We start from the raw sequence: 27,676 nt of genomic DNA, 5'->3' as shown, positions 1-27,676 counted from the left end.
AGGAAATGACATAATACACTTGGTCTGAGGTGACTTGAGACACTGGTGGGAACAGTCCTGACCCCAACTGAGAATCTCCCCGGTTCTCCAGTCCAGCTGAGGGGCATGTTTTTGTAGCCACGGGAGTCCCAGGAGGACCGCGGGGGAAGAATGGGGCAGGACGTAGAAGGATATCTCTTCTTGATGTGAAGGACCCACCTGGAGGACTAAAGATGCGGTCTGGTAGTACACACGGTCGGTAAGAATTTCGCCTGTGACCGAGGAGATAGTCAGGGGCCTGGCTAGTCGGGTCACGGGTAGCCGCCATCTTTGGACTAATGTTGCCGCAATAAAACTGCCTGCTGACCCAGAATCGAGGAAGGCAGTAGTCTGATGATTTTGTCCTGAGGGAGTCCGGATGGAAACTGGCATAGACAGACTTGGAATGGTGGCATTCACACCTAGGGACACCTGTCCCACCGGACCTAGGTGCGAGCATTTTCCGGATGTTTGGGGACGTAGGGGACATCCCAGCCGGAAGTGATCGGAACCACCGCAATAGAGACAGAGATTCTGCTCCAGGCGCCGGATTCTTTCATCAGGCGTCAGGTGAGCCCGTTCCACCTGCATAGGAATCTCAGGAGAGGGTTGGGACATCGAAAGGTCAGGATTCTGGAAAACTGGCGCCAGCTGGGGATGGCGACGGGAACGGGTTAGTAAATGTTCATGCCGAACCTCCTCCTCCCTCTCCGAAAAACGAGTATCAACTCGGGTGGCCAGTAGAATGAGTTCGTTCAGGGAGGTAGGCAGGTCTCGGGCAGCGAGCACGTCTCTCACACGACTAGACAGGCCCTTCTTGAAGGTGGCCAATAGGGCGGCCTCGTTCCAGTCCAATTCGGCTGCCAGGGTGCGGAACTGGATGGCGTAGTCACCAACAGAGGAGCTGCCTTGAGAGAGATTGAGGAGAGCAGTCTCGGCTGAAGAAGCACGGGCAGGTTCCTCAAAGACGGAGCGAAACTCAAATAGGAAGGCCCGGAGATTGGCAGCAACTGGATCATCACGGTCCCACAGTGGCGTGGCCCAGGCCAGGGCTCTACCCTCTAATAGGCTGATGATGAAAGCCACTTTAGAGCGCTCGGTGGAAAACTGACTACTCAAAAGTTCAATGTGCATGGTGCACTGAGTCAGGAATCCTCTGCACAACTTAGAGTCCCCAGAGTACTTGCTTGGGAGGGCCAGTCGGAGTGAAGAAGCAGCGTCAGGAGATGGTGTGCGCTGGGCAGTAGTCTGCTGCTGTAAGGCGGCAGTGAGTTGCTGGATCTGCTGTGACTGTTTCTGGATTTGTTGAGCCTGTTGCGCGACCACTCTGGCGACGTCACGGAGATCTGGCACCTCGCCGGGATCCATGGTTGGAGCCTACTGTAACGCCCGGAGTAGTGGATCCACTGGACCGGCACCAGCGATGGCACAAACCTCACCAGGGAGCGGAGTCTAAGGGGCCGCTGGTTTTCACCAGAGCCCGCCGCAAGGCGGGATGGACTTGCTGCGGCAGGCGACCCCCAGGTCGCTACCCCTGGCTTGGTAGCTGGTGACGGCAGGCGAGGCGTGGCAGGAGCAGTAGGCAGGAGATGGCACTGGCAAAGGTCTGCAGGCGAGAGCGCACGTGACAGGCTGAACGCAGGAACAGATGGAGTGACAGGGAAACAGGAACCAGGAACAGGGACTAGGGACCGGGTAACGGACAGGACTCAGGAACAGGGACTGGGACCAGGTAACAGATAGGACTCAGGAACAACAGGGGGCTGGGCCAAACGCTATGGGAAGCATGTAGAGGCTCCAACCCTAAGGACAGGGCATGCTGGGATTTATAGGGGAGTGATTGGGTGCAACTACCAATTAGGAGCGCACTGCCCCTTTAAATCTGAGACAGCCGGCGCGCGCGCGCCCTAGGAGGCGGGGACGCGCGCGCCGGCCGGCACAGCGGGAGACAGGAGCGTGGAGAGGTGAGGCGCCCCCCGGGGCCGAGGTGACAGCAGCGCCGGGTCCCCGACTATGGACACCGGCTGCTGCATAGGGCAGGTAGCGGTCGCGGCGGCGGCCCGGAACGCGGGACGCCGCCGCGGCCGTAACAATCACATATGGTACTTCCTATCCAGTAGATTTCATTACGGTGTACTCTTCAATTTTGTTAAAAAAAAAACACACACAAAAACCCAAAACAAGGCAACATACTGTATAAGAAATCTTAAATAAAAAAAAAGAGTCTTCCAATCTGAGGCTTTACCAAAAGATCAGAATTTGTAATTTACACATTTGGCTCTGGATACATATAAGCCATAACATAAATAAACTACGCAACCCTAGTTAGTGGTTAAGAAATTCCATAACTGTTTACAGTGTGCCTTTGGTAAGGCATGTGTCCATGTAAGTGCCTGATGATAGTTAAAAAATTCCATGGGAACATTTCTTTGGCTTACCCAAACTAGATGAATCACCCACTTATTCATATAGTCACAATATGTAACATCTACCAGTAGAAAAAAATATACCTCTATACAAATAGAAAGACATATATGTATGAATGATAAAATAACACTTCATGTAATAAGTAGAGTTGAGTGAACCCCAAACATGCTTGGGTCTGTCCAAACCCAAACACTTGGCATTTGATTACTGGTGGCTACAGAAGATTGATGTAGTTATATAGAGTCCTTGAAAACATGGAAACAGCCTGAGAACTATGGCTGTATCCATGTTTTCCAATCAGCCCTAGGGCTGCATCCAGCTTCTTCAGCCACCGGTAATCAAATGCTGCATGCTCTGGTTCAGACGGACCCGAGTGTGTTTGAGGTTTGCTCATCTCTAGGAATAAGGTCATAAAAACACCCATGTAAAAGGATTTGGTAATATTCATAAACATACTGAGCATGAAGTCCATTGTGAGGTTATGCTTTGGCTTTATTGCCAATTTCACGACACCACTAGAGATGAGAAACTCCTTTTAATACTTTGTCAGGGTAGAAAACTATGCGCCTTACTGTAATATGTATTTTTGATTAGTTGGGAAAAATTAAAACTGCAAACATTTGCAACACTGAGGCTTGTAAAAAAATATAAGTGTTTAAAACCAGAACCCCAACAAAGTCTGGAGCTAAGGAGGTGTGTTAAAGTAGAGGTCATGCCTCTTTTGCTTCTAGGAGACATTCCCAAGAGTAAACATGAGTGTCATCATAGGCTTGTGGCTTAGGCAAAATGTATAATAATTTTGAAAATATTTGTAATATTATTATTTATTGCACCAATGTTCTCAAAGTATTGTAAACAAGAGATATAGTGCAAACTGTGGTAGATGAACACCCATATAGATAGGATGGACTGTTAAATTTATTCCTTCATTTCGATTATTGTGATTAATAAGACATTAGAGATACACAGGGTGCACACTAGGCGTTGTACAGTTGCCTTGGCATCTATAACACCTCATGTACACCTTGTGACCCTCAGTATCCAATGTAATATCAGGCAGGAGAACTGAACTGGAGAGATATTTTGTTAGCTGTTTTGTAACAGTTAACCAACTAAAAGTAATAATAATGATGGCTACATACTTGAAATCAGAGTCAAATTATATAAACATCTGGTAAAAGTCTGAATATTTCCAAATTCCATTTTATATATGGGAGAAAAGAACCTAACTAAAATTCAGAATCGAGTTTCTGATGTCCCTCTCTTAAGATTATTACTCAAGAACTCATCATGTTCAAAACTCAAGTTATTGTGGGATCTTGAGATCATAAGAAGTTTTTCCTTGTTGGTGAAGTCCTTTTTTGGTGGTGGTGCTTGGGGTACAATCAACCTGTCCATGGGATCTTCTTTATTCTCTAGCTTCATATACCCCTTACTGTTGCTACGGTCAAGTCTAGGCCAGCTTGGATGTTTTCTTTGTTCTGCTTGAACATTAAGTGTTGAAGGTCCTCTATCTAAGTCTAAAGATTTGGAATGTGAAGATAAAATATGTAAGGATGTGTTAGATCCAAACTGCTTTCTATCAGCTCCTGGAGGCAAAAGTTTTCCATTGTTAGGTGCTAGACCTATAGAGTCACATCTTATTGGTTCCATAATAGAGTAACTTCGTGATAAAGGGGAACCAGTTGGCTTACGCGGCCTATTTCCATCATCAGGCAGTGGAATAGCTAGTGAATCGATGGATACATTTCTAGGTCTGCTAGTGCTGATTTCTGAATCTTCAGTTATATTATCAATATCTGGTTCATCGATGACACAATTATTCAATTTAATAACAGGCAACGTGAAAGCATTGATTGACGATGACACTATAGATTTAGTTTCACATTTTTTGGAACTGTGGTTTTTGTCTTCCCCTAACCTGTTTGAATGACCATGAAGACCAAACACGGAGCCTGAGCGCTCCATAAGAATTGGTGGCAGAAGATGTGTAAAGCTTTTACTTTCTCGAGGGTTGATGTCCTCGTCATCAATAGAACTGCAACTCCTACAGCTTCCAGGGAAGGACGCAATTGTGTTGGCAGCCAGTTTAGATGCACACGGGTTGTCAGAATGACGGTACTCTGTTTCTCCATACAAGCCAGAGTAAGCCCCATTGAGATGCTTTTGTTCTTTAATCCTCATGCTGTGAATATCTATGACAGTTGAGTATATGTCTCTCATATGAATTACTTTAGTCTCTTTGTCTCGATTTTCATGTAGTATAGCATTTGCACAAATAAATATGAATATACCAATACCCATTGTAAAGGGCCCTAGCATTTTCATTTTCTCTGAATGTAGATGCTGTTCAAAAAATCTTACCATCATCCCAGTTTCCCTAAGTATTTGTGTTTTATTAACTTCCAGTGTGAGCTCTTGTGTTAAAAATGTTTCCTTTTGAGGCCAGTAGCCAAGCACAGCCATTGCTATACCTGCGACAGATATTAGGACCCCCAAGACAAGGAAGAATCCAGAAGGAGAGTACAGGCGAATCTTCCCCCGTACAATCACTACATCAGCTCTTGGGCGACGTCTTACAGGCTTCTTCTCTGGAGGTGGTGAAGTAGGTCGAGACAAAAGATGCTGTGATCTGGCGGAATCTTGCCTTTTTAAGGCTGCCAGTCCCGTTATAACTCCTCCAGTTGCTATCATAGTTCCGTCTTAGATTCTGGAAAGAGACAAAGAGTACCCAAAATTTAAAATAAGGTTACAGAATTAACACAGGAATGTTTTTATTGCACTAGACAATTAGAATAGATTCTACATAATAGCATACAACTTAAAAGGGTTATCCAGTGCTACAAAAACATGGCCACTTTCTTTCAGAAACAACACGACTCTTGTCTCCAGTTCAGGTGCGGTTTGCAATTAAGCTCCATTCACTTCAATAGAACTGAGCAGCAAAACCCCGCCCAAGCTGGAGAAAACAGTGGCCATGTTTTTGTAGCGCTAGATAACCCCTTTAAGGTTAACTACACATAAACCATATTGCAGTGGATTTATTGGTGCAGAGAACAGAAAAATGTTCCTTTATTTTTTATAAGGCTTTCAACCATTCATTATGGGGCTACAATTTTCATTCTCATGATTAGTGTGGTTTCTAGTGGTTAGACCCTCACAATTTTCCCCGATGATGATTGGTGGTGATCCCAGCAGCCGGAAGCCTATCAACCTGCATGTTAGGTGATACTTTTGGAGTTAGGTATACCTCTTTGGCTGAGAATATTGGTGAACTGTAATCTGTGTAAAGGAATATTTCCCTGTTATCACAATTTTGGTAACTTGACATACAGACAAATGAACATAATAGCCTGTATATCAGTGTTGGCAAATGTATGTGATGTTTACTTCTATCATTCGTTTTTAGTATTTGTGTTCTTTTAACCCAGGGGTGGGGAACCTTTGGCCCCCTAATTCTTCTGATGTGGTCCATGGACATGTGTGTCGCGCGCAGCGTCCTTCTGTGTCTAGTAGGCACTGTGCACAGTATAACATTGATTGCAGCGACCGCCAGATACAGTAGGGTGCTGTGCATGCTGACTCCTGTAGGCCAGAGACGTATATGCAAAAACCAGAATACTGCCGGAGTTCTAATGAGTCTGGCAGAAACCTATAATAATTTTCCGTTTTAAATTTTTTATACAGTATGTCATTTAAAATGTCACTGTCGTTTCAAACAACTTCTGACATTATAGAGACATGTCAAAGGTTTTGACTTGTCCAAATGTTCAAACCGGTACTGATTGTAAGAACGTGAGAACTTGTCTTTCACTGACATAGAGTGGGGAGTGGACCACACTGCAGTACGGTGCACTCCTGGCTTATTCTCACGGTTGGTACAGGTTTGAACACTCAGACCCGGACTGATAAAAACTTTTGACACACAAAAACAGAAAAATGCAACAGCAACCTGCAAGTGTTTTTGTCTGTACATTAGCCACAACAACGTGCAACCTGCATAGTGTGAACTGTGGTATTGGAGTGCTGTTTTTTTTGTTTCTTTGACATGTCAAAAGTTTTTTAAAACAACAGTGACACTTTAAACATCTCTTCAAGGGACAAAATATACAAACATTGTAACAAAAAAAATTGGAATCAGTTAACCAGGCCAGTAGCGGATTATAATAGGTGCTTTTCGGGCGGCAGCCTGGGGCCCTGAGCTCCTGGGGGGCCCATGGCCACCCAAAAAGACTTATACTTTCAGTGGTAAACTGTCTCCTGGCTACATTTCTGCCATGCTTTTTTACTACAATTTTGCACAAATCAAGGCATTGTGATATTATCTATCCCGTACTATGAGCACCACGCTAGTGCTGCCATAGTTATAGTGGGGTAGGGGGGGCAGGCTTGGTGAACAGCCTGGGGCCATTGGTAAAGTTAATCGGCCCCTGAACCAGGCAAACTCCGCTCTGCAGAGCAGGGGGCCCCTGGTTAAATGCTCAAGTCTCCCATTGAATTCAATGGGGTTTATTACTTGAGTAGAGCACTCGGGCATTGCTTGACTTGAAGTAACGAGTGCTTAACACTAGTAGTCAGAAGAATGGACCTGGCATTGTCAATCTCAGAGCTCTGGTGCCAGGATGCTTTTGTCACTTTGCACTAAGCTATACCCATACTGAAGGTAGAAGACATTTTGCTTTATCAATTGTCATTAGGGAATGTGTAAACATTTCATAGTTTTGTTCAGGAAGTTTTTGAGCATGTTCCATACCGAGACTGTCAAAACCTTCTGTTGAAGATGCTGGGAATGCACAATAGCAACACTTCCTTTTTTATCCTTTAATGTTTGCTGCTCCTCAACCCCTGTTGTTGCAAGTAAGAACCAGCAACCGACATTGTCTTTTTAGCTACCTTTCTGCTACCTTTATTTTATTATAGATGTCATAAAGCAATGAAATATTGATGTTTTGCCATCCCATGCTAGCAAAGTAGAAGACAGCTACAAGACTTGTAAAGGTTATCTAGAATTGTACTTTGTATGTGCATTTTTCTATTGTGTACATTTAGAACTTCATGTTTGTTACCAAAGGTCTATTTAAGTAGGTTATGATCAATGCACACAACAAAACTATACACACAAATGTCCCTATGGATTGGTAAACACTGAGTACAAAATAATGGAAGTGCCAATGCCACTGATTACATTGGTTCCAGAGATTAGTCCTCATTTATATATAAGTTTTTTTGTTCTCTTAAATTATTTTCTGATTCATAACCCATCAACCGAAAGAAAAAGATTGCCGTTTTTCTTCAGTTATGTTAAAAAGATAAGATAATATAAGGAAAAGGGGAGATTCTTAATATATGACAATACATTTCTTTTATGTGTTAACACTTATACACTTCAATAAATCATGGCTATTTTTACCTACACCCTGTTCACCCCACATGGTGGCCCTACAGTAGAGAGGTCAAAACTATTCAGTATACTGCAGGTTGAGCCTGGATTTCCAATACATTTGCATATTTTAATGAAAGCTAATGACTGCTGGAAGTCATAGGCCTCTATACTGTAGGTCTCCTGCGGCAATACCGGACTTATTACGGAAACCTTTAGTAATCTAAATTCAGTTCAGATGATCCACAAGAGGTCCAGATGTTGTAATTATAATATAGTTACAAATGTACAATATTATGTCCATGTAGGGTTGTCACCTTTTTCTAGGACTAATGAGAAGGTAGAAAAGGTATGTGGATGTGGACTCCCCATTTGTGAAGCAAAGAATAAAAGTGGATAGGTAACTAGGTAGGCTCCCAATCATTGGCAGGTAGGTACTCCCAGTAAACAGGTTTGTTCTTTCTAGTAGGTAGGTGGATATACCATTAGTAGGTATGCCCTTATCACTAGGATGAGTCCCCTAAGTAGGTAGCTAGTTCCCTTTAGGTAGGTACGTTTTCCCATTAGGTAGGAAAGTACACCAGTAGGTAGATAGTTCTCCCCAGTAGGTAGGTTGCCTCAAGTATGTAAGTACTTCAATAGGCATATTCCCACAGTAGTAAGGTAGTTCCCCCATTTGGTAGTTAGGCTCTCCATTAGGTAGGGACATATCCCAGTAGGTATCTAGGTCCCCATTAATAATGTCTTTATTTGAACCATTATAATAAAACACTTAAACTTACTTTCTCCTCACACCAATGTAGTGTTGGTCCTCCTCTGCTCTGATGCAGGTTAATGATAACATGCATGCCTGCTCCAGGGCCAGAGGTCCTAATAAGCTCTTAGTCTCTTGTAGGATTCAGGTCTAAAGCAGGTATATATTGGGGTTAGGAGCCAATGGCTCCTTGGTCTGCCACAGCTTTTAACACAAACTGTTGAAAGTGGTGTCATTCATCTGAGAATCAGGGGCAAGTGTCCTGGATTCCCCAGTGCTAGCACCCACCTGCAGATTTCAATTAGCAATTATTACCAGCACTGGCCTTCAGAAGATAGATCTTTCCACTAAGTAGTTAGACTCCTTATTAGGCGGATTGCCCATATATATATATATATATATATATATATATATATATATATATATAAATCCGCCCTCCGGGTAGATATGTCCCTGTAGACAAAACTTAAGTCCAAAAGTATACATACCTGTGACAGGGTCACAAAAGTCCTGAGCCACTCCTTACCTTTTGTAGACTGAAGAATTAATATAGCCTGTAGCCTTCAGAGTAAGTGAATGGGAAAGGAACCATTGGCTGCTTGCCCCATCTCAGCTCTCAACTTCATTTGCATTCTAATGAATGGCATAAAGTGAAAAGGGGCTCTTTTTTATCTGGAAATCTGGGTTAAGTGCCCTAAATTCCCAAATGCTAGCACCCTTAGTAGTTGGGCTCACCAGCCTAGTCGGTGGTTGCACTCTAGGTGCGTGCCTGCCCATCATCCAACCTCTTATCAGGGTGGCTAATCCAAAAGTGTTTCTCCGTACGTCAGTCACAACATGAGGTACATGGCCGTGGCAGTTGGAACACACACAAGGTGGCACTAGTGTTTAAATATTGCAGGACATACTATTCCCGCCAGAGACTCGCTCTGCATGGCAGGCAACCCTCTGTACACCTCTTTTCAGGACATATGACATGCTGTCATTTCAATGCCGCCTTCTCAGGCAAGACCCCTTTGAAGCAGAAGGTTGAGGAAATTAGAAATTTGTTTCAAACTAAAAATGTTATAGAAGGATATTTTGTGTTAACATTTTAATGTGGTATTGCTTCTTTATTCTTTCATAAGAGTTATTCTTCATGACAGATAATACAGAATATTCAATAATACGGGATATAATAGTTCTTGTTGTTGCCAGTTTGGGGCTATGGTCACTCAATGTAAAAATAAGAGCAAATAACAGCAGTCTTTTGATCTTGCTTATTATTTATGGCTGCCATTATAAAATAATGTTGTGGGAACATTGCCTAGAGCAGTTTTACTGTATGTGTATGGAAATCAAGCAAGGAAACTTAAATTTATTTATTTTTTTTTACACCAAATATTTATACTTTACTATTTCGATTGCCAATGTAACATACTGTGAATTTCCAAGAAAACCTACACAGATTATTTACGCAGATGTGTTGGCAGTAAATGTAGAAGATTATTTACACAATACAAGTAATCATAAGTGTTTCCCATTCCCTACATGCTAATAATTGTCACGGCCGCGGCGGCGTCCCGTGTTTCGGGCCACCGCCGCGACCTCCTCCTGCCCCATGCAGCTGCTGCTTGTTCGGCCCCTGGGGGCGCCTCACCTCTCCTCCGCTCCTGTCTCCGTCTGTGCCGGCCGGCGCGCGCGTCCCCGCCTCCTAGGGCGCGCGCGCTCCGGCTGTCTCAGATTTAAAGGGCCAGTCCGCCCCTAATTGGTTAGTTGCACCAATCACTCCCTATATATTCCAGCCCTGCCCCACTACAGGTGTTGGAGCCTCTACATGCTTCCCATAGCGTTTGGCCCAGCCCCCTGTTGTTCCTGACCTTAGTCCTTGTCCCTTGTTCCTGTCTTCAGTCCTTGTCCCTAGTCCTTGCCCGCTGCCTTCCCATTGTTCCTGAGTCCTGTCCGCCACCTGCGAGCACGTCTACTATCCTCTGCCTGCACTATCTCCTGCCTACTGCTCCTGCCACGCCTCGCCTGCCGTCACTAGCAACCAAGCCAGGGGTAGCGACGTGGGGGTCGCCTGCCGCAGCAAGTCCATCCCGCCTTGCGGCGGGCTCTGGTGAAAACCAGCGGCCCCTTAGACTCCACTCCCTGGTGAGGTTAGTGCCATCGCTGGTGACGGTCCAGTGGATCCACTACTCCAGGTGTTACAATAATGTACGTAACTGAACATAAGGTGAACATAAGGTGGTGCTGTCCTAAAGTCCCGATGTAATTCCTTTCGTGGTCCTATCCCATAGTTTGGACATGGTCAGATCTTTGATATGATTGCTAAATTATCCTTGTTCTGTAAATGCATTTGTCCAAGGCTGATATTACAAAGTAATTTAGATTTTAAGAAGACCCTGGCCGAAATGTTACATGGAACAGAAGGGAATGAGAGCTGCTGGCTCCCAAATTAGACATCCATTTTATTATGGGGAAGATCTATTTGAAAATAAATCATAGTACCAATACTGTGCATTCTCACTAGAGAAAAAAATTTGGTTTGAGGTTTGTTGATTTTTTTTATAGCAAAATTTCTAAACTCCGCGAACCAAACATAACGAATCTATACATACCCGTCCGTACTACCCAGTATCCTCTTAATTGTCTGGCAATCACTGGCAGCAGCACTGTTCCTTTCTTAGTCAGTCAGTGATTGGTTAGGAGGGCTGTCACTCTTGAAACACAAGAGTGACAGCCCACCCAGCCCACAGCTTCTACATTTATTATTTGCATTGGGAGTATGAGGATTATGTGTTCATTTTACTTCATTTGTTTATACTTTTTCTGTGTTTTTTTTTTACATATACATTTTATTGTCTCTAGGGACTTCACCCTCTGATTGCTGTGTATTATGGCTGTCATAGGCACAGCTGGTCAGACTCCGCCTTACCACTTTTTCTCAAAAAACAGGAAACTGTCAGGATTGTGCAGTAACCTGGTGTGAGCTGGGTCTGTTTTGCTTTTGTGTGACACACCCGCTTGCTTCTCAGCTTCCTGGCAATGCAGGAGTTAAGCTGAGAAGCTGTGGGATTTGATTAACACAGCTGGGTGATCTGTTTGATTGACTGGTTTTCTCTGCCAGTTTGCAGCCTGGAGGATCAGAGCGCCGGTCCAATAGGGATTCAGAGCGGGCTCCTGCTTAGCATAAAGCAAAGCTGAGGCAGAGTCCCAGCATTGGCTATTAGATTGGTTGCTGATTTTGTACTGCATTGCCGTTTGGTTCTGACTTGGCTTGTTTACTATCCCATATTATGTTTGTCTGTCTGTCTTGTTCTGTGTTTCACATATACAGCATAGGGAACACCTTTGTGGTTGTCCATAGCCGCCTAGGGCCGACTGAGGCAAGTAGGTAGGGACAGTGGGTGGGTTGAGACATAGGGCCCACTGTCTTGTCCTGTCTGTACCTCCCTGTCCTGACAAAAACAGTCAGAAAACACTAAGTGCTGTGTATCCCAGGCCATCTGAGCGCTCACAGAGAGAAGGCAGTCATGTGATTGACAGACACATTGAGCCATAACTCTCTGTACTAGCCGGAATGCCTGTGTTTAGTTTGTTTTTGTTTTTTTTCAACCAGCACAAGTCAGAAAACCTGCCTTCTGGAGACTGGACCTGGATTTCTGGTAAATTCAGCCAGTAAGTCCCAGCTCCTTAATCGGTTAAATAGACTGACAAAAGGGACTTCTACAACAAAGTTAACCCTTAACAATAATAATGTGTATGCTTTATGGTTTCATGATAACTTACAATTAAAACAATGCAATTTTAGTAAAATAAAATAGTAAAAAATTGTACAGCGGGGTTTCCAGGATAGAAATCACAATAAATGATTTCCTGTAACACCTACTCTCTATATTTCCTGCCTATAATGAGAATTTCTGCTGTTTGGGAATGTTGAGAAACAGAAAATGTTCTCATTTCATGCTTTTGTGAGATCAATATATAAAAAAATAAAGCTATTATGCCTTATTTCTGTGTATTTTCCTATTGCTTCTAGTCACCTGCATAGCGTTGAACTGCCACCCACTCACAAAGAAGGCAGCTAAATTACCTTTATCATTCTTACTACCGCATACATGTCCCCCGTCACCTATTAGTATAAAGACTAACTCTTGTAACAAAGAAACTCTCAAAGTTGAAAAGGAGAAATACTAAACTAAAGCAACAAGTGACACATAAAAGAATGTATATAACACATCTTTTATCATTAGTAGTCTAACAAATAATGATTAAAAGCAATGCTCTTTTTTCCTCTTCAAGTCAACGACAGGTGTTGCTAGGTAACTCTGGTTCATTTCCCGTCATACCAGAGCACAAAAGCTTCCTCTCTGTCTTTTCCCTCGCACTGTATATAAATATCAATGCTGAATCTGGCTATAGTTCTCTCTATAGTTCACAAAGCCATACAGAAAAAACCTGAGGCACCAGAGTCATAGAAAAAAAAAATATTTCCAGCAGTGATAATATTCTAGTTACAGTATTTGGGTTAATTTTACTTTTTATATCCTTAGGTCATGTCAGATTTATTGAGAATACTCGCTCAGCAGCAATATGACTGTATGTATGAGGGTATCCAGCACAAATCCATAGTTATATGACTTCAGTTCTGTATATTTATTAAGTAGAATATCAGATATATTTAGCTTCCTAAATCATTTCCGTACCTGTAGGGCTATGGGTATATTCACACATCGTCAAAATGATGGCTGTTATCATTGGACAGCCATTTAACTGCAAATAACAACCATTATTTTAAAATTACGTTCCGTTATTTTCTATTAAATGACATCAGTTCAGTAAAAACGGCCGCCATTTTGATGGTGTGTGAACATAGCCAAAGCTAATGCTCCCCTCCCTGTGCTTCCAGCCCCCGGACGTTCATCATTAAGTAGACATGTTGTAGATGTTGCAGTAATAATTAGTTCATGTGGCATAACTATTTTTTTTCAGAAAACGAGAATTTTGAATATAAAGAAAAGTAATTTTTTCTAATTTTTGCACAAATGTTGTGCTTTCTACAAAAAACTACTGAGTGTACCAACCAATGTATACCACAAACATAAAGAGGAATATGTCACGAAAAAAATGTCTCAGAATAACCGCAATAGTTAAAAGCACCGCAGAGTTATCACTACATAAAGAGGGACAGGTCAGATTTGAAAAATAGGCCCCGGGCATTAAAGGGGTAGTGCAACGGTAAACAATTATTCACAGAATAACACACATTACAAAGTTATACAACTTTGTAATGTATGTTTTGTCTGTGAATGGCCCCCTTCCCCGTGTCCCACCACCCCCACCCGTGTACCCGGAAGTGTGGTGCGCTATACATACCTGTCACATGCCGACTCGTCTCCGATCTTCAGTCAGCAATGTAGTCTTCGGCCGAATCCCTCCGTCCGTCCTGAGTGCCGGCCGCCCTCTGCCGCGTCATCGGCTGCTCAGCCGCGATTGGCTGAGCATAACTGTGCTCAGCCAATCACGGCTGAGCAGCCGATGACGCGGCCGCATCATCAGCTGCTCAGCCGCAATTGGCTGAGCCAAACTGTGCTCAGCCAATCGCGGCTGAGCAGCCGATGACGCGGCAGTGGGCGGCCGGCACTCAGGACGCTCAGAGGGATTCGGCCGGGCCGTCCGAAGACGACATCGCAGACTGAAGATCAGAGACAAGTCGGCACGTGACAGGTATGTATAGCGCACCACACTTCCGGGTACACGGGTGGGGGTGGTGGGACACGGGGAAGTGGGCCATTCACAGACATAACATACATTACAAAGTTGTATAACTTTGTAATGTGTGTTAGTCTGTGAATAATTCTTTACCGCCGCACTACCCCTTTAAGGCCAAAACAGGCTGCAGAGGCAAGGGGTTAAATCTTTCATTTTTTTATTTATTTTTAATTGTTTTTCTTTGTCACTTCTAAACCATACACTCATATAGCTCAGCCCTATTAAAACATTTTAAAGCATAAAACATATACTAAAGCCCCCCCCCCCCCCCCCCCCCCCCACACACACACACACACACACTGTTTTCCCAGAGCAGGAAAAAAAAGAAAACAGTTAGTTCTCTTCTTCATATCTTTCATATAGCCAACAGGTTTCATGCGCTGCTGCTAAGGATTCGCTGTATAGTAATCAAAACACTTATAGACAGAGGCTAAATAAGAAGCTTCCAAAGGGAAAGAAGGGCTCACATTGGCAATATTAGTTTCTGCCAGGTGTACTTCTTACAGCGCTATTTTTGCTGTTGAAACTGTTATAAGCCCACTGCAAATCTGATGCACAACTTTTCACTCAACTACATCCATCCATTTGCCAGTAGTTGAGGCACCTGGACCTGGAGTGTAATGTAATGGCTCAGGTTTAAAATCCAATCATGAAACTAGCGTGACCAAATGCTGAGTTACCAACCCATTACTAGGACTGCCTTCTGAATCATTTCTAAACTCGTAGGTTAATATATCCCATGATTAAATGATTCTTGATACAGTTTAAGGAAATCCACAGTATTCTAAGTTTAGCTTAAACCCTTAAAGGGGAACTTCGGGTAGAGGTTAAAAAAAATGAAACTTCTGCAGAAGCATAAAGCATTACTTACTTGTCTATCCCAATTTTTAAACTACTTGTTCTGTTTTGTGTTTCTGTCCTTCCTGGTTCAGCAGTTCCCAGAATGCAATGCTTTCCCTCAGCTGACCATCACAGCCCCCACCGATCTCAATCAGTAAAATTAGTGCTGCACCTGCTTCTGGCCATTCAGAGATGGTGAATCACTCAGGGGATTGGGTTATCCAGCCAAACCTCCTGTCTGCATCGTCAGCCTGTCCTCAGCAAACACACACAATGTGAGACAGAAGCCTGGAATATTTGTCTCCTATGGGGAGATAGCAGAAGGAGCAGGAGACAATGTGGATTTGCACAGGGGCCATTTTTCTTCACTTCCTGGATTTCTATCAGCAACCAGTGTGGCAGAACCATACAGATACAGTAATACATTGTATAGACACTACTAAATAACTTTTAATGTACTTTTAATAAAAAACAAGTTTTTCTTATCCGGAGTTCCCCTTTAAGAACAAAGAGAACTTTCCCCTTACAGCTGCCGGGCACAGCTCTCTGACACTGTGCCTGGAAGTGCCTGGCTGCACAGCAATTTTAAAATCTTGATCTTCAATTGTCCATCCTAAAGTCACGCTGCCTCCACCCTCTTCCCAGCCACTCATGCTCGATTGACAGCCCAAGTGCTATGCTTTGTATGAGATCTGGTGCAAGCAAGGAGGCACTGCTACTTATGCATTGACAAATATGCATAAGAAGGAGGCGTTGTACAAGCTGACGGGCAGGCAAGAGCGAAAGTGCACCAAGGGGTCGAGGAACGTCACCAGTGCAGCAAAGGAACTAATTTTAAATATTGGCTTAAGATCAAAATTTCACCACAGAGGAAAATAAGAAGACCAATGCAGGAATCAGCAGCTCTGCCGCTACAGGTACATATCAAGTCGATCAAGTTCAACCTATAATCCTAATGTTTTGATCCAGAAGAAGGCAAAAGTGGTCATGAGGCAGATGCCACTTTCCCCAGTACCAGGGAGAAAAATTCCTTCCTGACTCCAAATATCAGAATAAATCCCTGGATTACCGTCCTATCACATGTAATCTTAAACCCATAACTTGTTATGTAATATTTTTCAAAAAAAGCATCCAGGCCTCCCCTCTTTATTGAGTCAATCATCACAACACTGTGTGACAGAGAGGTCCATACTCTCACTGCTCTTACATGTTTTGGTATGCTTGGCAAAGGCTATCATCATAATTAAGCTACAACATAGTCAAGACGAAACAAATTAAGCCATCCTAGTAGACGGGCACCAGAATAACCCCAGATGTTGCTCATTCATCCTTTTAAGTACTATGTGTCATTTATCTTACTTACTTACTTTAACTTACTTATGCCTGTATCCATGTTTCCAGGACTTCCTGGGGCTGCATCCAACTTCGTCAGCCACCGGTATTCAAATGCCGAGCTATCCCACTTAAGCATGCACAAGTCACACTCATCTCTAATTATAATAGCTTGGGTCTTCACGGATGCCAGATCTGGGTATAACTTCTATCTCTACATAACCTACAGCTACACTCCTATCATATCTATCCTATTATATCTTTGGATGAGCTTTATTAACAACATGCTTCCATGTTCATTCAGTGTGAAACATCTGCACTTTTTCAAAGGGATTCTTCATACAGAGTTTAAGTCTTAATAAGAACAATCCTTTAAAGGCAGTCAGCAAGATATCCCAGCTGTAACACAGTTCACAGAGGAGATTCACATTTGGGAACTTGTAATAAGGACAAATATGGTCAGGGTTATTTTCATTTTTACAAAGAGGAAATGTTTTCTTAGGAGCACTTATTCGATGAGTCATTTTAGATTTTCTGCATGGCCAAATACCTTCCATGCTTTCTCTTATCTCTTCTGCTACTGAACTGAAAAAGCTGTGAACTAAGAGAGAAGATAAATAGGAGAAGCGGATAACTAACATATTCTCAGTGGGAACTCTTCTATTGATCAAAAATGAATACATCAACAATTTTTACATTTTTACAAGTCAATAATTCCTTATCACCTATAAAACATTAAGGAATGCCAAAAACCCCTTCAACAGAAAATAGCCATTGTTGCCAATTGCAACCAAATAGCTTCTTTCAATATGCTGCTCCGGATAAAAAATAAAGATTAGAGGACTTATTACACGGAGCAATTATCATTCAAAGAATTGCTATAACGAATGTTTGCTAGCGATAACTAGCGTTTTTTTAGCAAATGATTCTGAAGTTATTACATTCACTAATTACTGTTATGAACAATCGTTTTTACGTGGTTATATTGTTCCTCAGGACAGCCCACAAAAAATGTTTTATCGGCAAACGACTTATTACACAAGAAAATATGCAAACGATCTGCAGACTACCAACGATAATTTTTGTAACATGTTGAAAGACAAAATTGAACGATTTTTCATTCTGTGTTTCATTGTTGGGTGTTATTACACGGACAGATGATCGTTCATTTCGATTGTTTTAGCGATTTTTAAGCAGTAATCATTCCGTGTAATAAGGGCTTAAGTCTGATTAGTTACCAAGAGAACACTACACTGTTTGGCTCATGTGCACAGTATATAAGACTACTTAAGTATTTATAGGCCTGGATGATCCATGTACATGGAATCCATGTACATGGGGTAACGGGCTTCACTAATGGTCTACAGTAGTGTTGAGTGCTCATTACGCAAGTTAAGCATGTTCCAATGCTCGAGTGCCTGACTCGAGTGACAAAGCCCATTGAAATCAATGAAAGACACAAGCATTTGATCAGGTGCCCCCACTTGGCACTCTGGAGGGTGTCTGGCTCTTCTACTGCATTTTTTCAATCTAATTTTATATATTTAATCTCTTTAAGGGATGTGTAAACAAAATATATAAAAATTAGGAAGAAAAAAAATGCAATATGTTACTGCAAGACACATTAGAACTCAACTGATGGCATGCAACACATACAACACAGTTGGAAATTATGTGGGCACCAGCATGTTCTAGACCAAAGTAGAACTCCCCCCCAGAGCTCACTGTTGGTGTGCTTTCTTGAGATCAGCATTAAGGTGGAATTACCTTCATGGGCCAAGGCCAATTTAACATAAAAAGAAGTTTCTTTCTGCTGCCTCTCTCCCTCTTTCCTGCCTGCCTCATAGTCAAATTAGGCAAAGGATCAAGTCTGGCAGCTCCGATGCAGGTCAAACTGTCTGGGTTATACAGGTTGGTGTAGTCTGAGAAGCAGGAACATGTCAGGATATACAGAATGGTAGATACAAAACTTTCACTCAGAACACAAGTAGCCAACAATGCTTAGGCAAGATGGAATCGATGGAGCAGCTTTAAATAAGAAAAGGAGAGCCATAATATGTGGAGTAAGAATAGAGAGAAATCCAAGAAAGCGGCTGTACTAGTGGGCAGAGGTGGTACTGCAGTGGTAGCCTAGAGCACTGATCACAGGCCAGTAGAAGCAAGGAAGCCATAGAACACTAAGAGGAGCCACGACCAGGCTGTCAGCAGTAAGAGGCAGAATGCTGACCCACCTACATAATCTATTTACATAATGTTTAAAGATCTGCCCCATTAAACGGCAAGCACTTCTATACAAAAAAATGAATTAAATAGCTGCTATATGCTCAATGAAAGTACATGGGAAATATCTAAACAGCCAAACTCTATGCTCTGGATATGTCAAAGATTTCTAATATGGAAAAAAAAACTCCTTGATATACAGTAAAAACAAACAAACAAAAAAAAAATTTGGTTTTATTTTTTGCTTTTAATTCTTCACTCTCATCACACAACCAATCTTACTACTTCATGGATACCGTATGGTCCATTTTTATTGGACAGCAGTCATTTAATGTTATTATGTGAATCTAAAATATACAGTAAATGGACTTTGTTTCAACGTCATGTCAAGTGTCAAGTGTGTTCCTATGTTTATTTCTTATGTGTTTTTTTTTTTCAAGCCAAAAATTTGAAAAGAGAGGTCCCAGTGTTTCCTTTATACACCTCCTACACTTATGATCCATTCCTGGCTTTGACCTAATAAAAATGCAATGCGGGAGCATTTGTTGTGTCTGTATTATGACTTTATTATGTTGTCAATTCTAGTCATTAGACCAGGGGTCAGGCTAGGACTTGCATCCAATCTGTGCTTATCTGAAAGCGGGCTAAGACCAGGTTATGTTCTAAAAGGTATACTTTTTTCACATGGGTGATTTGTGCAGAAAATCTGCAACGATAACAATGTGTCCTTCCAATTACCAGTAGAACCATTTCTCTCTTCATACAGACAAATGTTATTCGTTGATATAGCTGACAGAACAGAAAATCCTTTCTCTACTAAGTTGTACAATGCTGATACCCTGTCCCTCAAAGCCTCTCTGGCGGTAAAAATATAATGATAAATCACATGTGGAAGGGGTCAAATATGCTTTCATACTTTTATCAATTTTACAAGTAGTTTTTAAAATGCTAGCCAAGTCTATTGATATCCTAATGCTATCAATGGCTTCTTTTGTGCATGTATTCCTTCCCTCTCCAGGAGAAGATTGCATTACACTACTCCGCTAATTATTTTAATTATAATCTACTCCTCATCTAATCGGCTGAAGATACAATTTTTCACTCCGAGTGTTTGTGATTCATAGAGGAATGTTTTAAAAGTGAGATAAAATGTAAATACCTATATTCAACAAACAGCTGGCATTGACCTACATTCCTTGTATCAGTCGAATGCTAAGCATTAGAGCTTTAGGGGATTGTAGAAATACCAGCCTTCATCATTGGATTAAGTCACACCTCCCACTTGGAAAATGATGCACTGAGACTGAGATTTAAGGCTACATTCGGTATACTTTTTAATTGTACTGTATCTGCTCTGTGATCTTCTCTTCCAAATGTATCCAAAGGCATTTGTATTTGAGAAGAAAATCCATTGTTTTTCTGAAGAATCATTTTTCCATAGCATTTTCCTTAGCTCTCATGTGTGGGTGAAACCCATGTATAGGGGGCTCGCAGAACAACTTATAGAGCCCCTACAGCTCTGTGTGTATAGAACAGCAGGTACTCTATATTACATTCTATTAATCCGGTTATATTGCATGTGGTATAACATGAAAGACTACATTTAAAACTGCTAGAAAAAAATCTTTTTATGAAACCAAAAGCATATCTGGGTAATGTATGAGTATGTTCTTATGTGTCTGAACAGATCCATAATATAGCTGTGTATATTAGACCTCAGTCTTTTATTCTTGCCTGTCAATTCTTTGGATGGACGGCGAATATTATTGAGTTTATGGGACGGGCAGAACTTTAAACGGAGGCCGTGTGGAATCTGCCGGAAGTCTCCTTGTGTATTCAGTAGTGTGCACATACCCTAATACCAGAGAATAAAAGCATGTCTGGAAAGCTGGATATAGGAAGGGTGCTGTGTATCTCCTTGACCTAACAGCTATGTAACAGTGTCAGCAGTTTGCCTTCAGCTGTAGTTCATGTTCCGATTTCAAAAACATGGACATGTGCTTAGGTATGAAAAAAAGCTCTGCTGATAAAATACAGTACAGCTTGCACAAGTGCCAACCTGAGAGAAAGTAATATATGTCATAATGTTGCCAGTCAACAGCTTTGTTTCATGAGAGGCCCCTGTGTTTCCACACTGCGAATTCTTGTTTTTTCTTTGCTTTCCAATGATTTCTATTTTTATATATATATTTCTGAAGCAGCAATGTTATCAAACCTTCTAGAAAGAAAGCTGCAACCAAGCGCATCCTTGTATAAGCCAATTCTCAAAAATCATTATTACACATTACATAACTCTTCTAATCTCTTTTAATATTCTGATGGTGTAATATAACCATTCACAGCCAATATCCTTTATAAAGAGTATTCATTTCACTTTCTTGGCAGTAGATCCATTATCCAATGGCTTAGGTTATAAATGAGCTAGTATAGTCTGCCATTGTGCAGGTACTTGTCAGAACATATGTTTAACAAAAACAACTGATTTAGGGTGCCTTCACACCTACCGACTCGCAGCGTTAATAACGCTGCAAGTCGGCTAGGTCCTGGCAGATCACTGTCAGTACATACACGCAGCGGTCTGAACGACGGCTGCGTGTATGTAAATCTGCCGGCTGCTTAACCCCTTCTGATGCCGGCCGCCTCCCGCTCCACTCTGTATACATACCTCCTCGCTCCACGGGGTCCCGGCGTCCTGCTCTCGCGCCCGGCCAATCAGTATTTTGCCCTGCCGCAGCCACTGATTGGCCGGGCGGGAGAGCAGGACGCCGGGACCCCGTGGAGCGAGGAGGTATGTATACAGAGTGGAGCGGGAGGTGGCCGGCATCAGAAGGGGTTAAGCAGCCGGCAGATTTACATACACGCAGCCGTCGTTCAGACCGCTGCGTGTATGTACTGACAGTGATCTGCCAGGACCTAGCCGACTTGCAGCGTTATTAACGCTGCGAGTCGGTAGGTGTGAAGGCACCCTTAAAGTGAATCTGTCAGCTGCAATTCACGTTTTAAACTGCTAACACTTAGACAGCAAGGAGACACAGATTATCCTTTTGTACTTCCATAACATAGAAACATGTTTTTATTCTCTGGTGCAAAGGGGTAAACAGGCATTTCTAAGCTTCTGAAGTACAGCAAGCTGGAATGTCTCCTTGCTCCCCCTCCCATCTCTACCCCTGCTTGATCCAACTGCTTATTGGCTGGACAGCTCTGCAAAGTCACAACAGCAGGGATTTTAATGTGAGTGCAGCTGCTTCAACGTGAGCAGCCCCACACACATTAGTGTCAATAGGAGCCAGGCAGCTTGTCAGTGAAAAAATAAGTACTGTCTGCTCTCAGATAACTCTATAGGAAGATCACCAAAAATACTGATCAACGCTATGCTATGGCATATCATTAATCAGTATATGCAAACTAAAGATTGCATGTAATAATCCCCTAGGGGGAATTAAAAAGTTTTTAAAAATATTTAAAAAAACTCTCCCCCAATAAAACTTCAAATCACCCTCTTTCCCACTATACAAATAAAAATATGTAAAACAATTAAAAACAAAAACATTGTATATGGTAGCGTGTGGAATTGTTTGATCCATTAACCCCTTAGTGACCCCCATGCTGCCTTTTCATGGCGGTCACTAATGGGCTTTATTTCGATGCATACGCCTTTTAACGGCGGATGCATCGGAATAACTGCCGCCCCCCTGCAGCGGCAGAGCGGGGGGGATCAGCTCTCCTCCCCCCCCCCCCTCTCTGAAACTACCCAGAGCGGAGGATCCTCTGCTCCAGGTAGTTTAACCAGATAAATGCTGCTGTCTAATCATGACAGGTCATAACAGGTTAAGGTGGGTCCCGGAGGCGGGTATACTCACATGATCGCGATGTCCCACGGCGCCGTCTGGTCCCCTGATGTCGCCATGGTAACCCCGGGGGCCTAATGAAGGCCCCTGGGCTTACCATGTATATGCCATCCTGCTGGCAGGCATGGCTGTAGCGATTGCCTGTCAGCAGGATGATCACATTATACAGTAGTAGTGCAGTGTATTGTATAAGTGATCAAAGTGTTACACGAGTGTACAGTAATGTACCCTAGTGTAAAAGTAAAAAAAAAAGTGCACCAAAACACAATCCCCCCCAGCCCCCCCAACAATAAAAATGCATTACATTCCCCATATAAAATAAACCATTACATAAAACACATTAAAACACAAAACTATAAAACTATCAATTATTATATTGCACGACACACACTGTAAAAATTGTTTTAAAAAAACTGTACGGGAATAGCTGTATTTTATCAATCTGCTTTAGAAAATACGTCACAAAAGAGACCAATAAGTCATATACATATAAAACTTGGTATCAATAGAGACTACAGATCTTCCCGCAAAAAATAAGTCCAATACCAGCTCTGTCGTGCAAAACATAAGAACGCTATGGATCTTGCAATGTGGCAACAGTTTTTGTGGATTTTTGCTAGGAAGATAGTTTCTATTGCGCCAAAATGGTAATAGTTAAAAAAAAACCTATACAAATTTGGTAAAGCCGTAACCGTAGTGACCCAGAGAATACATGTATTATGTTATTAGTGACCGCCGATATGTATTTTTACAGCGGTCATTAATGGGCTCTATTCTGCTGCCAACAGCCTTTATGGCGATAGCACAGAATAGTGCAGCGGCACCGGTAACACCCGCAGACCCTTCTCTCAGCTACCGGAGGTAGCTGAGGGGTTGGAGCAGAATGTGGGTCAGTCCCAACCGATCCCCACACTGGCGATCGCCATTATTAACAGTATAATGGCGGCCACCAGTAATGGGCGCTGCACGCTTTCATCTACTCTCACCGTGAATCCACAGTGAGAGGATATGAATACATGTTTGCCCCCCCCCCATTTAACCCTAGTGTTCACAGTGATTGATTCCTAACAAAAGAGCATGGGGCAATGATCAGGGACTAACCAATGTGGTCCTGGTATAAGTATACTATATACCACTGATCACTCGTTCCAAATGCTGCCGGCACTTTTTATCCCGTCACCATAAATCACTGGTGACGGGATAAAAAGTCAAGTGCCCCGGATTACCTGTAACCACCCCAGATTATCTGTAACCACCCCGCATTACCTGTAACCACCCCACATTACCTGTAACCATCCCACATTACCTGTAACCACCCCAGATTACTCATAACCACTCCAGTTTACCTGTAACCACTCAGATTACCCATAACCATCCCCCCCCAGATATCCAGTAAACACCCGCAGATTTTCTGTAACCACCCCAGATAGCCAGTAAACACCCCCAGATTGCCTGTAACCATCCCAGATTGCCACAGGTTGCCCCTAACCACTACAGATTGCCACAGACTGCCCGTAACCACCCCAGATTGCCTTTCACTCCTCCCCCAGATTGCCCATGACCACGCCAGATTGCCTAATAAACGATACTAGCTGCAGTTTTGCTCCAGCAAAATGACGCTCCTTTTCTTCTGAGCCCGGCTGTGTGCCCATACAGTGGTTTATGCCCACATATGGGGTACCATTGAACTCAGGAGAACCTCCTTTACAAATCTTGGGGTGAATTTTCTCTCCTGTTCCTCGTGAAATTGAGAATTTTCTAACTAAACAAACAAACATATTATTGGAAAAATTTAATTTTTTAATTTTTACTTTCTAATTTTGAATACTTTACTCTAAAAGTGTGGGGTCAAAATGCTTACCGCACCCCAAGATGAATTTTTTGAGGGGTGCACTTACCAAAATGGGGTGACTTTTGGGGGGTTTCTCTTCTGCTGACACTACAGGGGCACTGCAAACGCACCTGGCACTCAGAAACTTCTTCAACTGTCAATTAGCAGGTGGAGGGAGGGGTGTGGCAGGAATCCTATTCTCCTGCATATAAGGAGAATGACTGAACAGAATAATGTAAGTAACACAGCGATCTGTTCAGAATTTCTGTCACTAATTTATGCTGCCCTCATTTAAGGCAGCATAAACCTAGTGACAGATTCCCTTTAAACACTAATATATTATACTGCAAATTATCCAAGATGTTCTTTTTGAACATTTGGAATTACAATTTGTTATGTTCTAATGCTTGTAATGTACAATTTGTAAAAAGCTGTCAGGAACATCAAGAAAAATTATGGACTTAGTGCTAAATCCTAACCAATCAATTAAATATAACAAAATAAGGCAGGTAACGCATCAGCAGTTCTGATGGTTCACAAATTTTATGGTTATTACTACTTCAAAGAAAGAGTTTATTCAACATGAGTGGGAAGGTACATACCGTGACATATTTATTGATGCCAGTGTGACTTACATTTTTCCCACTAAAACAAACAAACAAAAAATAACACAAAATGCAAACAGTGAACTACGACTGAGTCTTCAATTACATAATTTACAAATATCAAAAATGCTAAACAATTCAGTACTAAATATTGTGATGTCCTAATAAACTGTACCCCTTTGTTTAATTAAAAAATATATATATATATATCTATAATATTGTAAATTTGCGTTTGTCTGAACCGGACCTCAATGAACTGCAATTAAAAAGCTAAACTAATCAGATCAACAAGGCTTTTAGCTGATTTAGTGACGTTAAAAAATTTGCTATACTCACCAGTCCGTGCTCCTCCAGTATGCAGTGTCCCCTGCAGTTGCCAAAATCCCGCCATCTTTTCAAACTTGTTCTGAACTTTGCAAAACGTTCTGATTGTTTTACAAAGTTCAAAACGAATCTCTGTTTGAGAAGTTTGGTTCGCTCATCTGTACTGAAAAGTAGTTTTGATTACACTACCTCTTTTTCTCCCTCAGAGTGTCTTTAATATTTTACACCACAACCTGTACCTACAGTACTTGATTTCTGGGGTAATCTACATTGCCTGTAATGTCTGCACATACATTGGCAAACTGGATGGCTTCCCTAAACTTAGAACGCACCTACGTCTGTGATCTAAGAAACAGGAGAGAACAGGTAGGGAGCCATACTCAAGGATGGACCTGCCCCATTTCCTGTAAATCCACTCCAAATATCTGTGCCAGAGCCGGCTTTCTCCAAGCATGTAGTGATACACCTATTGGCCGGCACACAAGGATTTTTACAGTGAAACAAATGTATTTTCTTGTGATGAAATAAATTACAATTTTATTACAGAGATAGGTTTTACTGAAACGACAGTGGCCATGAAAAAGCCTATGAAAGCCTTCTATATGTGTAACCTTCAACAAAAAAGATGCTTTGTTATCAGATTGTTAAACCTCGGATCAGCTATTTTTATACAACATTTACAAAACTGCAAAAGAAAAGTGTAAAATAGCACAACCTGAGCTGTCACTATTAATACATATCCAGACTATTCTCCACTGTATTCTTTAAAAAAAAAAAGACATATAGTAAAATGTATCCCAGGTTTCTTAATTTCTAAAAGAAATTACAATTATAAGCCTAAAGAGTTTCTTTGAGAAACCCTTTGATTGGTGGGGTGTCAACAGTCAGCAGCCCTTGAGATAAAATAATAATAATAATAATAATAATAACTAGAAAATGTACCCGGCGCTGCCCGGGTATAAAGTGTCAGTGTCCTGTATACCTGCAGGGTCGTATTTACCATTAGGCACCCATGGTCTGGTGTGTAGGGTAGTACCTTGCAGAGGGGCAGTACCCTCCTGTTCAGACTTGCCAGAAAATCTGGTGTCTTTTCGGGGGGGGGGGGGGGGGTATGGCGGTATTGGTCTGGTATAGCGGTGTTTTCCAGTCACAGTATGGCGGTATTAGTCAGGTCTGGTATGGCAGTGTTATTCAGTCACAGTGTGTCGGAGTATGGCGGTATTGGTCAGGTCTGGTGTGGCTGTGTTATCCAGTCACAGTATGGCGGTATTGGTCAGGTCTGGTATGGCAGTGTTATTCAGTAAAGTGTGTCGGTATTGGTCAGGTCTGGTGTGGCGGTGTTCTCCAGTCACAGTATGGCGGTATTGGTCAGGTCTGGTATAGTGGTGTTATCCAGTCACAGTATGGCGGTATTGGTCAGGTGTGGTATGGCAGTGTTATCCAGTCACAGTTTGGCGGTATTGGTCAGGTGTGGTATGACAGTGTTATCCAGTGACAGTATGGCGGTATTGGTCAGGTCTGGTGTGGCAGTGTTACCCAGTCACAGTATGGCGGTATTGGTCAGGTCTGGTATGACAGTGTCATCCAGCACAGTATGGCGGTATTGGTCAGGTCTGGTGTGGCAGTGTTACCCAGTCACAGTATGGCGGTATTGGTCAGGTCTGGTATGGCAGTGTTATCCAGTCACAGTGTGGCGGTATTGGTCAGGTCTAGTATGGCAGTGTTATCCAGTCACAGTGTGGCGGTATTGGTCAGGTCTGGTATGGCAGTGTTATCCAGTCACAGTATGGCGGTATTGGTCAGGTCTGGTATGGAGGTGTTACCCAGTCACAGTATGGCGGTATTGGTCAGGTCTGGTATGGCAGTGTTATCCAGTCACAGTATGGTTGTATTGGTCAGGTCTGGTATGGCAGTGTTATCCAGTCACAGTGTGGCGGTATTGGTCAGGTCTGGTATGGCAGTGTTATCCAGTCACAGTGTGGCGGTATTGGTCAGGTCTGGTATGGAGGTGTTACCCAGTCACTGTGTGGCGGTATTGGTCAGGTCTGGTATGGCAGTGTTATCCAGTCACAGTATGGCGGTATTGGTCAGGTCTGGTGTGGCGGTGTTACCCAGTCACAGTTTGGTATACCTGTCCTGTAGTGCCCTGTATATACATGTACTGTATAGATGGAGTAGGGGGTCCTGTATACATGTACAGTATTGATGGAGTAGGAGGTCCTGTATATACATGTACTGTATAGATGGAGTAGGGGGTCCTGTATACATGTACAGTATAGATGGAGTAGGGGGTTCTGTATATATTTATGTACTGTATAGATGGAGTAGGGGTTTCTGTATATA

The 27,676-nt window shown here is 42.5% G+C and overlaps 1 protein-coding gene across 4 annotated transcripts in view; it reads right to left on the bottom strand.

Annotated features, from left to right (window-relative positions):
- Positions 1-2,115: 2,115 nt before the first annotated feature.
- The window catches only part of TMEM200A (transmembrane protein 200A), a 79,758-nt gene continuing 54,197 nt past the window's right edge, over positions 2,116-27,676 (bottom strand). For 3 of the 4 annotated variants that reach the window (XM_069973697.1, XM_069973696.1, XM_069973699.1), the window contains one exon: positions 2,116-5,155. In XM_069973697.1, coding sequence (XP_069829798.1) covers positions 3,682-5,139 — 1,458 coding nt within the window. In that variant the 5' untranslated portion in view covers positions 5,140-5,155 and the 3' untranslated portion in view covers positions 2,116-3,681. Of the gene's footprint in view, positions 5,156-25,006; positions 25,033-27,676 lie in introns of those variants that run through there. The other variant, XM_069973700.1, reaches the window with a different exon arrangement.

The sequence above is a fragment of the Dendropsophus ebraccatus genome, chromosome 6 (assembly GCF_027789765.1).
Source record: "Dendropsophus ebraccatus isolate aDenEbr1 chromosome 6, aDenEbr1.pat, whole genome shotgun sequence".
Taxonomy (NCBI): Eukaryota; Metazoa; Chordata; class Amphibia; order Anura; family Hylidae; genus Dendropsophus; species Dendropsophus ebraccatus.
This window is presented reverse-complemented; position numbering and strand designations above follow the sequence as displayed.